Source organism: Watersipora subatra, chromosome 2 (assembly GCF_963576615.1).
Source record: "Watersipora subatra chromosome 2, tzWatSuba1.1, whole genome shotgun sequence".
NCBI lineage: Eukaryota > Metazoa > Bryozoa > Gymnolaemata > Cheilostomatida > Watersiporidae > Watersipora > Watersipora subatra.
The window spans coordinates 20,261,834-20,274,806 of NC_088709.1; the positions used below are offsets into that span (position 1 = coordinate 20,261,834).

Below are 12,973 nucleotides of genomic sequence, written 5' to 3' on the forward strand. Positions count from 1 at the left end.
TAAACCTTGTCAGTTTTTGCTTACAACTACTCTTTCAACAACCAGCAGTACCGTTTCTTTTTCCATTATCACTTTGGTTGTGGGCTGTATAACAAGGAAATTTCTAGTTAATTATATTATAAAGAAAAAGTTGATATGAAATAAAAGAGAACAGACGTACCAGCTCTGTACCAGAATGCACTATGCTCATAGGTTGAGGAATGCCTGTGTATGAAAAGCCGCTTTAACTGTTGACTAGTGCATTGCCTTTTTCTGTCAAGTGCTATGACGCTATTTTTCTCAACCAAAAAACACAGCACCTAATTTTAACTCTTGCTCTGTTATTACTTGGACTATCTAACCCAATTCATCAATGTCTCATTAGAACTCTTACAACAACAGAATATGACCAATAACACTTTTTTGGGTGACTTCATAGCAGACCTGATGTTGCCAAATACAAAAAAGCTTGTTTGTTGATGTCAATAATACAGCTTTCTCGGCTCTAGTTGATATTGTATCAATGCTAGCTATTTTAGTTTGCTGTTATAGGTGTTTAAATAATGTGAAAGCAGTTTAGTAAGCTAAAATAGATTAGTGCAGAGTTATATAACACAATATGAATATAAAACGAACCGGAAGTTGAGCTCTAGAAAATTTAAGATCGAGTAACAAAATTTGTATAATTCAAAATATGCTTATCAATAACAGAACTTACTAAAATTTAAGAAAATGAGTGTTCCTGCAAAATAACTTTTGAATTTAACCTAAAATACATTGTAAGAACATTAAATATAAAGCATCATAAAAAAGTATTTTTTTATACAAACAAACAGTTTCGGATCATTGACCTTTGTAAAACATCAATTTTTCTATTATTGAGAAAAGCAATTACAAAGCAATTCCATTTAACCTTTCATAGATGTATAGAGGTTTATAGTGTGTTGGGATTTGGGTAACGGGAGTTGCTATAAAGTTTGAAAGTGATGATTAATATTTAAAAAGCATTTACTGCATCACAATTAAATGCGTGCTATTTTGCCGTTGTTGCAGTTCACACAAATGATGAACTTTAAGCAGCAAAGCTAAGCGCAACTTTTAGCCTAAAATTAGTGATTTATAATTATATCACCGAAAATTTAAACTGATTTACATATACATGTAGGTCAAAGTATTAAGTTAGAGTCAAAAAGAAACTACTGTTAGCCTGATATAGTTATTAATTATGTCTAGTGTTGATTTCAAAAACTTAACGAAAAAACAAAAACCTTAAAATTTGATCATGATTGCTGATACGAAAAAATACAGCCAAATAATTAACTGTTATAACCGAGTCTTTATTAGCAACTTTTTGTGCAAACTTTCCGACTGACCACTATTATGGCTATTTTGGATTCCTACAGATCAAACAATGTTAAAGAGGTAATCAAATAGAAGTGGCGTTCAAATAGAAGTGGCTTTCAAATAGAGGTTTTTCGGTCTGTTAAATGACTGAAAAATCAGTGGGTGCGGATAATACACTCTGTATACCTGTAATAGAAAAACTGCCTTTAAAGACTGACTTGGAACAAAATCTCCCTGACAGGAATTTAGTATCAAAAGATTCACAACGTTTTACTCTGCTGTGTTATAGGTGCAAAATATGTGGAAATGCTAATCAGAGCCATCACGAAAACGCTGTAGATAGAAACCTCTTCACAGAACGGCTAAAATGGGATGTGGTTGAACACGATGGCTAATGTTTACACTTTCGTGCAACCTCAGTAGCCAAAATATTTTTACAAATATACTTTTCGCTTTTATTAAAACCATGTCTGTTGTACTTGCGCGTCTATTTCATCATCATTGTAATCCTGTCATTTTTAGCGCTAAAACTGAACCAATCCACCATGAAAATTTGTTTAACTTATAAACCTTAGCTCGAAAGATGGCATATCATCATCTGATAAACACAAACAGCAGGTTGGTCACCTGTGATAGTATAAAAAATGGTGCAGAAATTATTTGTCCTGTTCGGCAGGATGTATGGGTTATATGATCAGATTACGACTAGACTATTAGACCAAGCCAAAACAATAACGTAAAATATGGTGCATCTCTATTTGATGCAGGCTTTTCTGTAGAACCCAAAATGTTTGTCATGAACTAGCGCTACAAGACGGTTTTTATTGAGCCGTTTATTGACCTTTCATTTCACTTAATAACACCACGTGTCAGAATAATAACCAAATAGTTTGAGGACGCCAGATAAAGAAATTGATTCCGACCTACAGCATTTTTGTGATGACTGCTATTCACTGACCACTTTTTGAGCTTTTAAGAACTAATAATCAAATTTCCACATATTTTGCACCTACAACACAGCAGGGTAAGACAAGGTGAACCTTTCGATACCAAACAATCGTAATATGCATTTTGTTGCTAGTAAACCTTTAAAGCTCGATGTGAAGCCTATACATGTTGGCGGCTTATACACAATATATTCCATAATTAAACAAGCTTTGAAACCAGAATCTTTAATGTTATCTGCAGCGGTGGATACTATTAAGAAGGCCAGAAAGACACACAATGAAGCTGAATATTGACTAAAAAATTAAATAATAAATGTAACCAGAAACCTTAGCTGTTTTGTGAACTATTGCTCAGCAGGTATGTAAGAAATTTCATGCACTATTAAGATTAAAAATGCTACAAATATTTAATTACAAAAGTAATTATTCGACGTTTACAACATCAGCAGGTTTGGCCGGAAGTATCAGCCAATGTACCCATGTCCAAAAAGTTGCAGTTGTTAGTCGTGTTCAATTCGGTCCAACCAAACTGAACCTAGATTTGCCATTTTATAAAAAAACATGCGTGTAATTTTTTAACACAAAGCTAAGTATAGTTTACCACACATAGATAATTTAATCATAGCTCGATATACCACAGATGTTATCACACCACAAAAAGACGACTCACAATACAATACTTATTCAACCATATCCAAGTATATGAGTGTATCCAAATACATTTGAACATGTACATTTGTATGTCTTATAGTTAAATGACTCAAATCATGTATGAGTTTTCATGTGCGTTTTGAATTGATAGCGTTGAGTAAAATTACTACTGCATATTTTACATTGAAATGGTTTCTCTTCAGTGTGAGTCCTCGTATGACGTCTTAGATTATGGCGACTAGCAAACCGACTACTGCATATCTTGCACTGAAGGAGCTTCTCTCCAGTATGAACCTTCATGTGAGTTGTTACATTATTGCTACGAGCGAACCGACTACTGCATATCTTGCACTGAAAAGGCTTCTCTCCAGTGTGAGTCCTCATATGACTGGTTAGATTACTGCTTTGAGCAAACCGACTACTGCATATCCTGCACTGATATGGTTTCTCTCCAGTGTGAGTCCGCATATGACTTGTAAGGGGTTGACGATGAGCGAACCGACTACTGCATATCTTGCACTGAAAAGGCTTCTCTCCAGTGTGAGTTCTCATATGACCTGTTAGATTACTGCTTACAGCAAAACGATTACTGCATATCTTGCACTGATATGGTTTCTCTCCAGTGTGAGTCCTCATATGACATGTTAGAGCACTGCTTACAGCAAACCGACTACTGCATATCTTACACTGAAATGGCTTCTCTCCAGTATGAATCCTCATATGACTTGTTAGATTATGGCGATGGGCAAACCGCCTATTGCATACCTTACAATGAAATGGGTTTTTTCCAGTATGAGCCTTCATGTGAGTTGTTAGACGATAGTGATGAGCAAACCGACTGCTGCATATCTTACACTGAAACGGTTTTTCTCTAGTGTGACTCCTCATGTGTCTTGTTAAATGGCTGTGGTAAACAAAGCTAGCACTGCATAGTTCACACTGAAAAAGTTTCCTTGCAGTGAAACTTTTTATTTTTGTCTTTACAGTGGTAGTGTATAACAATCTTCCAGATATATTATTCTGATCTCTTTGAAAAGATTTCCGTCCACGTTTTTTACCTATAATACAAGTTAATAGTTTTTTGGGCACAAGCTTAGTGGTATGGTACAGTCAAGAATTGTTATATCATCAAAATCTCATTCATATCCTGCAAGTAATATTAAAAATTCCTTAGAGAGTTTTCATTGCAACTATGCTTAATAAACTGTATGTAATAATTTAAACAAACAGTATAAGGTCAAGGAACAACCATAAGATGTAAAGCATTTATTAGGGAAGGAGTTTTCAGACAACCAAATTTAAATATGTTCCTATCTATGTTCCTTCTCTCTTACCTCCTGCTGCAACAACCACATCTTTGATATAGACAAATAACAATAACAGCCTCTAGATGTATTTTGAACAAAAAACCTTTGTGTGAAACTCAAGTCTACCTATCCTTTCTGAATAAGTTGATATAATGTAAAACCTCTAGTTGAACGCCATGGCGCTTGATTTTTTCTATCCCACCTTTATTGTGACAGTCAATTAGAAGAGGTGTTTAAATAGAAGCTGGCGTTGTATTTTTTAATCAGCTTGTCAAAATTATTAAAAGATAAATTTATCCATTTTACGGGAGAAGCGGTTGCCGCCTATAGTTTGCCCTCTCTTTCCGATGGTGCAATATGAAACGTTTTGAATGCAATAAATCTGTTAAATTACCTCCAACTTCTTAAAGGTCCCTTAATAAATATACACTGAGAAACGGAGAAGTATATCTACCAGTTAATATCTATTTCTTGCAATTAACCTGCAGTAATATTATAGCATGTGTCCTGTTTGACGATTTGTTGCAGCTTTCCATTTTTATTTTATTCTAACTTTGAAGAAATACTTTTATTTTAAATTTTCATGCACCAATGATTCATTAAAAACTCATAACACTCATTGGTGTGTTTGCTACAGTTTACAGCTAAAGGTAGCTTTTTATGTGCAATAGAAGAGGAGTTACGAGCGTCGATAAACCGTAAGATCAGACTACTGCAATGATGCTGCCAAATTATACGCTATGAATCTGCAAGTTCATAAGTTATATAATGATAACCTATCAATAGCTACAAAAATATATTGATTAACAAGAGATATAAATGAATCACACTTTTATTACACATAGAAACAAAAATTAAAGTAATTAAAACTAAAATATTGGCATCGTTTGCTCACATCGCTGCGTTCTGATTGTTGCTTGAGATGGAAAAAACATTTTCTGATTGTCCAATACATTCCACAATGTCTTTGGACCTCAACTATAATTCTGCAACGCCAAACTAGTTGATATTTTCGTACAAACAAGTTTTTTGTCAAAGAAATTGTACTGAACTGTATTATAATCCACTTCTACGCATTGCATTCAGCACAAATGCAATGCGTAACAGTTTTGCTAACTAATTGTAACTATTGGCCTAAATCCAGTCGTTCATCTATCATCATAAATCTAAACCGTCTTTTTCTATACATATACTTCAAAGTATCAAAACAGCGTTTACAAGGAACTACTATTAGCACGGAAAGCTAATCATTATTTCCTTAGTGTTGTTTTCAAAGTTTCAACGAAAAAAGTGGAAAGGTTTTGAGTTGGACAACAACAAAAAATATTGTTATTAGCGTAAACGATACATTTTTAATACGATTTTGTGGAAACTTTTCTACTAATCACTCCATATAATGGTTTCATAACAATCAACAATTGTCAAAGTGGCGGTCAAATGGAAGTGGTGTAGACATAGAAGGTGGCCCTTTATTTTTCAACATTTCTCTCATAGTGACGGTTAAACAGAAGTGACGTTGAAATAGAGGTGGCGTTCCATTAGAAGTCTTACAGTAATCAGCAGTTTTACTCGAAATGTACTTACTTGGAGTCAGCTAGTACATATTGGTAATAAAGCAAACCTAGAAGGTTGGTAAGCGTGTATTCTATGAATTCTAATACAAAGACTAGAAAAGGCTACCAAAGTAAGTTAAAACATATGCAAAAATGAAGCTCATAAAGTGTTTCATCCCAATTTATTCTGAATGTGGTAAAATGCTAACTTGAAGGACAAGTGCCATCATGTGACAATTCGATAGATACACAATTTTATATTTTCAAGAAACCAGTAGTTAACTTTCGGATAGGGTCAAGATCAGGTCATCCATGCTTTGGTCATGTGTTTGTGAAGACCATGAGCTAAACATGGCCAACCGATAAACTCAAGCTTATAAAACTCATTCCTGTCATAATCTTTCAAAAGTGAGTTTTAAAAATGCTTCGCAAATGGCTCCACTTTTTCACATGAATACAAAACAAAATATGTTATTGTCTATTTTAGCCATGAGCAAATACATTCAAAATGATAATGACCACTGCAAACGTCGCATCCACCAACTGTTGAGATGTTATACCAATATAGCATTGTTAAGACCAATGGTGCACATGTTGATATAGCAACCAAGACAAAAAAAACTGGCTGTATAAAACTGAAGTCCTCTGACAACTAGTACTAAAAATAACATCTATGAAAAGGTCTGTGACTTAATAGAGAATGACACAATACAATGTAGTAGGATTTAGTATTTTAGTTTTACTAATGAACCAGTTTGTGAGACAATAGAGGAAGGTAATTATTATATTCATTCAACTAACAGACAACAGAGTTAATCAACAGCAGTTGACATAATTATCTGATCTTTAACTAACCAGTTGGGTAGAGGTTATCAGCACCAACATCAGATCCTAGCTCTGTTCTCACTTTTGTAACTCCTACAATAAATATGAGAGGTCATCTAAAGAATATAACAACGTTAATTGTCTTGTATATTTATTATGTTGAGATGAATTCTATGAAAATATAAGTGCAATATAATTAACTACCTTCATCACTGTCATTGTTGATTGATGAATCACCAGGGTCTACTGTAACTTCAGAAACTACTATATAAAATACCGATAAATTACTAACTACAAGCAGAGTTATAGTTTAACTAAGTATGAGGACCAGCCTAGAAAATAATTGCTCAAAACTGGCTGGTAAAAGCATGAAGATAACATATGGTGTAGTTATGATACAACATGGCTAATAGTGGAACTATTTATAGCAGGAATGGGAATACAATACATATATCTACAAGAAACAGCAGAGATGGTTGTAAAATAAGAATAGCTGGCAAATTTATAGAGACATGAACTAAAGATGAATTAGAGCTAGAGGAAATGACAAAGTAAACATGGCTACCAAGGACATCAATAAATAAGAAATCGGCACAGACAATTTGGTCATAGATGGCATGACTAAGGATAACACGTGTACGGAAGATCTAAAAACATAATACAAAATCCATAAGTGATCAATAATATTTATCATATAAATACCATAAAACCTCAACATGAATGCCGTGGTGATGCATTTTTTAACATTTCCCTTATAATGACATTTTATGAGAAGTGGCGCTTAAATAGAGATTGGCGCTGTATTTTTCAACCATTATCCTATAGTGACGTTCGATCAGAGGTTGCATTCAAATGAAATTGGGTGTTTAAAAATACGTCAAATAGAGTTCCTACTTTATGTACAAATGAAGACAGGTTTAGCTTTGGCTGATACTGGTACTGGTGCAACGTAAAGCTCATAGTCTCCTTCTTGTCTATTCGCGCAAGTTGAATGAACAATCCAGAATGAGTACGATGGTGTAAACTTGTACAGCGAAAGTGTTAACTGATATAATTTTTAAATTACAGCTATTTATATCAATATAATCATATATTCATTTTTCTACAATATTGTTATACCAACAGTTGTCTCCATTCGTCTAAACCTATTTGTGAGATTAAAAAAAATCACATCACAATGGAATTGAATTCACAGCATGCAGCTTGCTAGATTACCACTGTAACACCTGCGCAATCGATTATCTTCCCGCATTTCAGAATAGATGTACATATGCTTACTACACCAAAATTTAAATACAGCGAACCAATATGATTTTAATTTGTTCCAACAATGGCATTATAAAGTGAACATTTTGAGTAGAGGGATAAAAAACTTTCAAGGCTGGTTCACACTATATCGCCGTATCTTGGTGGTGTCATTTCCGCCGTTGGTCGTCGATTATGTGAAACATAAATAAATGGTATCGATGAAACAAAGCGGACACGTCGGGAAAGTTTGCAGCTGTCAAACATCTCTGATGATTCACCTAGCATGAATGACAAACTTTCAAATGTGAACCAATTTGACGATGGTAATTCACAGTTGTGCAGAGCATGATTTCTTCATATCCGTTCATGGTAACCGCTGCGAGACTAGCTTTTGATTCCTGCATGCGAAAAAAAAGGTCTCTTCGCAAAAAATTAAAAAGTTAAATGTCTTTGATAAATTTAAAGATGAATGTGATAGAGTATTTTCTGATGCAACCGCGGATGGTGTGAACATGGTTATCGTCGACAATCACCGGAGTATTGTGTAAAAATTTTGCGGAATCGAGGCCGAAATACGGCGATTTAGTATGAAACAGGCTTTAGTAATTATGTAATGCGAACACCACCCCAAGGTAAAAATCATCAAAATTGTTTATACGTACTCTACATATTCAAAATTGATAACAAAATAATAGGTTAACCTTATTAACTATAGTTACCTACAGAAAGTTTAGTCTATTTGGTGGTTATAATCTGCAATAACATGTTAGATTACGATGTACTTTGCGCAGTATGTACCGTAGGGAGTTCTTACCTCCAAGGAAGACATATCAAATAAGCGTTGAATTCAGCTCACATGAATTTATCTTACTAAATGCATTCTTGAAGTCAAGTTCGAGTATGGTTTTAACCAGTTTACCAATCTTAAAATTGTTCATCGCTAGAATTTTACCACATATATGTTTCCAAATTAATTTTTATAGCAACTAATAACGAATAACACCGAATGAAGTGAGATCGCTTCAGATCGCGTTTATTTGTTGCTAGTGGAAGTTCGGAGAATAGCATATCAGTCTCTATCTCATTCTGAGTTTTCAGAACACCAACCGCAAAATTTGAAATTCACAGAAATATTTCTGTTTGTGCCATATCCAAAATGCCGTAACAAGGGAATGAAAAATATTCTGTTTCATATTGAAAGATTAAAAAAACATAAAACAAGGACAGCGTAACTTGGGTGCGCTGTATTTAACCCTTTAGCGACCGCGAGGTTACGATGGAAAAACCACTAGCGTACCAGACAATAACTGGCGCGATTTGAGCTTTCGACATGACCGCATAGAAACTGCAGTAACTTACATCAAAATTGTGGCAGTTACATAAATTGACATGCATAGGAAAGCTGAGAAATTTATCTACAAGCTGATGCTTCTTTTATGTAGATAGCTTGCAAATATTTACCAACAGAAGTCTCAATTTGCTGAAGCAATGAATTTTTTATTTTTGTACGTTATTTTTAATTTTATTTTTTTAATTGATAAAGGCAATTGACAAGGTTGTATAAATAATTCTTGCATAGATTCATATCTTCACAACAATTTGCAAAAAAAGTGGACGTCAAAGAGCATTGAAAGTGTAGATATGAGCTCCGTTACAATGCAGGAGCGCCTTTCCAAATTTTCACCGCGTGACCCTAACGACCTGCGACAATCGAGGCTTGACATGGCCAACTAAAATTGGCTATAACTCGCATGCAAATTAGCATGGAGCTATAAATGAATATGCATTTGAAAGCTTAGAAATTTCTCAACGGACAACCATTTATTCCCTGCAAATCGGCTGTGCACACTTTGGTCAAAATTCTGATTTAACAAAGTTGTCACCTCTCTATCATGAAATATCGATTACAAATATATTTTTAAAAGCAATATCTCTGCCAAAACTGGTTTATGATAAACATATGCACGGTGTCATATGTTTACAAGAGTTTGCAAAAAAATTGGGTTATTCAAGCGCATCAAAAGTTGAGTTAGGTGCTTCTGTGCATTGCGGGAGCAGACCTTCGAAATGCTCATATCGCCATGGCGATAAGCAGTGCAACTGTTACCCGACATGGCTTCTCAAACTCTGCTATAACTCTCGTGCAAATTGGCATAAGACTACAAATGAATATGCATCTGAAAGCTGAGACATTTTCCTTCAAGCAGCTTGTCGAGACTGCAACTTGAGATGAATATATTCACAGATATGATTTTTTACTGGCAGATTTATGTGCATTTCTTGAAATTATAGATTCAAGTAACAATTTTGCATATAAACTCATTGCACGGATTCAGGTGTGATGCAGCTAAAATCAATGTGTGCTGCAGCAAGGATTAACTGGTTGTGCACAAGAATTGAGTGGTGAGCCTGTATTCACACATTTTGTGAAGCAGCAAAAGACAGGAAGCAACATTTATTATGAGCAGTTACAGCAAATGATGGAGAAATCATTCTGCTAGATGGCAAAGCAATATGAGAACTGAACTCTTTTGATAAGGTGGGTGATAAGGGCAATGGGCATCAAATACAACATATCAATACACAACAAATACAATAGATAATGACATTTCAGCGAACGTATGTACAAAAGCTAGCAATACAAAGCGAGGAAGCATTTGCAGAAACTAAATAAAATACAATTTGTAAATAAATTTATTTTGCATGGTCGGGATCAAAATATGACTCGCATAGAGATATTCCACAAGAGAATCTGCTGCCGGTACCTTCAGCTTTACTTGCTCATCACCCATGTATACAGACAACTTGTGCACATAGCCAGAGACAGCATCGGAGAGCAAATAACTTTGATCCATATCTGTTAGATGGAATACACTGTCTGAAGTTGAGCCGTCCTTTCCATGCCAGCAAGCTTTCATCTATAGATAGAAATTTATCAGGCAGCAAAACAGAATATAACCAGTCGCATATCATGGCAAAAACATTTTTCAACTTGAACAATTTATTGCCAGCAGGGTCTTCAAAATTGTCAGTAAAAGGTAAACTTGCTTCTATTTTTCTTTCTACTTTCAATTTTATTAAAAATCCGCGTAGATGATGAAGGATTGTGGAACAGTAAGACAATAGAGTATGCTTTTTGAGAATACCTATATGCAAAACTAAACCAATAACTCGTCACATATATTTATCATCAACAGGCTCCGAAGCATCGCGATGTTTTTGAAAGCCATATTTATTCGTTTCGTTAAATATTACATTTATCATGGCCAATGTTATAAAAAGCTTCAAATAATAAAAAATACTTACCTGTTTAAGTATTCGAACTTATCTCCTGCCATGCTGTCATCAAAATGTAATTATTTTGGTTTTAAGTCAGCTCCTCTTTGATATCCGTCATTATTCCCTGTTTCAACGCCGGCCGTTTCAATCCCACTTTCGCAATCCAATTCACTCTGGTGATCTTCTTTTTCACTTTCATCGTCTTCCCCACATTCTTCTGACTTGAAATCCTCTTCTTCACTTTCGAACCAGTCGATATCATCCACTAAACAAATTTTTTAGCCGAGCTCAAATAATCACAAACGTCCATGTTGATCAGCTTTCCATAAAGAAAGATCAAATCTTTACAACGTGTTCTTTTTGCACATGCGCATAAAATTTATTATTTCTAGCCTCAAAACAGTAGTAAAAAACTTACTGAAATTGCTCAAATTTTTAATTTTAATTTTTAGCGTTGTTTTTAGAATAAATACAACGTTTTAAAAAAGGTCTATCGAAAACGGCAAAAATGTCGGGTTTGTTGGTTTTGGTACGCTGAGACATTGCTAGTAAACCGACAAAGGTCGGTCTTGGTACGCAAAGGGTTAAACAATTGTGTACTATAAAGACTAAAGCTTTGCTAGTAATATATAATTACAGAAGCAATACATGCGATGTTTCCGATGTCGAAAGCTTCAGGCGGAAAAATCAAACCCATGTACACATACGCAAAACCCTTCAGTCACCGACCATGTTCAATTTGGTTAAACTAAACTGAACCAAAGCTTATCATTTATTGGACATATTATTTCAATAAAACATAATACTTTGTTTTATACAAATACATAACTCCATCAACATTAAAAATCCAACAGATAAGATCACACAACAAAAAGAAAACTGACTATTCAATTTTCACAAAACAGAATCAGAATATAGCGGTGTATCCAAATACATACGAACATGTGTGGTTGTATGACTTACAATTAAAAGCCTCTTTATCAATTATGAATATTTAAATGTAATGATAAATAACGTCGTTTAGCAAATCTACTACTGGAAAACTTACAACGAATTGGCTTCTCACCAGTGGGAGTTTCAATGTGGACCTTTAAATACTATACAACCTCTAATTGAACGTCAGTTCTAATTGAACGCTTCCTCTATTTAAACGGCACCTCCAATTGACCGTCACTCTGAGAGAAGGGTTGAAAAATACAGCCCCACTCTCCAATTGAACACTACTTCAATTGACCACGACTGACATTACTTGACCATTACAAGCAAATAATACCAACTGTACAGTAGAAAATTGCCCGCGAATTTCTATTACTAACTACTCGTATTCATCAAAAAAATTAGTTCTCGTGTTGTTCAATCTCAAAGCTTTTAGATTTTATCGTTAACAAATTGAAAGCAATACCATAACAAAAATCAATAACGGCCTCAGGCTAGTAGTAGTTCTATGTGTAACATGTTTTTTCTACTTCAAAGTCGCCTACGTATATAAAAGACGGTATAAATTTATGACGGTAAATGAACTTTCAAAGCAATGCCATAAAAAGACTTACTGCCTCAGGCTAATAGCAGTCCCTTCTTTAACGTGGTCCTCATACTTTGACGTACATGTTCATATATGTAAAAAGGCTAAATTCACGATTATAAAAAAAGACTACTAATGGTCTCAGGCTAATAATAGTTTCTTGTTTAATGTGGTCCTAATACATCAAAAGACATGCATATAAAAACTGGTTTGCTAGTTTTGAACTGAAGGTTACGCTTACCGAGCACACTTTTATTGTGCTAAATTCAACGCGTAAATGTTTTGATTGTGATGGTATGCCTGAGAAGATCGGTCATC

General features: G+C 34.5%; 1 protein-coding gene across 1 annotated transcript in view; it reads right to left on the reverse strand.

Moving 5' to 3' along the window:
- Nucleotides 1–3,809, reverse strand: part of LOC137387032 (zinc finger protein 26-like) — an 81,103-nt gene extending 77,294 nt beyond the window's left edge. The window contains exon 1 of the mRNA XM_068073314.1: nt 3,169–3,809. Coding sequence (XP_067929415.1) covers nt 3,169–3,809 — 641 coding nt within the window. The remainder of the gene's footprint in view (nt 1–3,168) is intronic.
- Nucleotides 3,810–12,973: the final 9,164 nt, after the last annotated feature.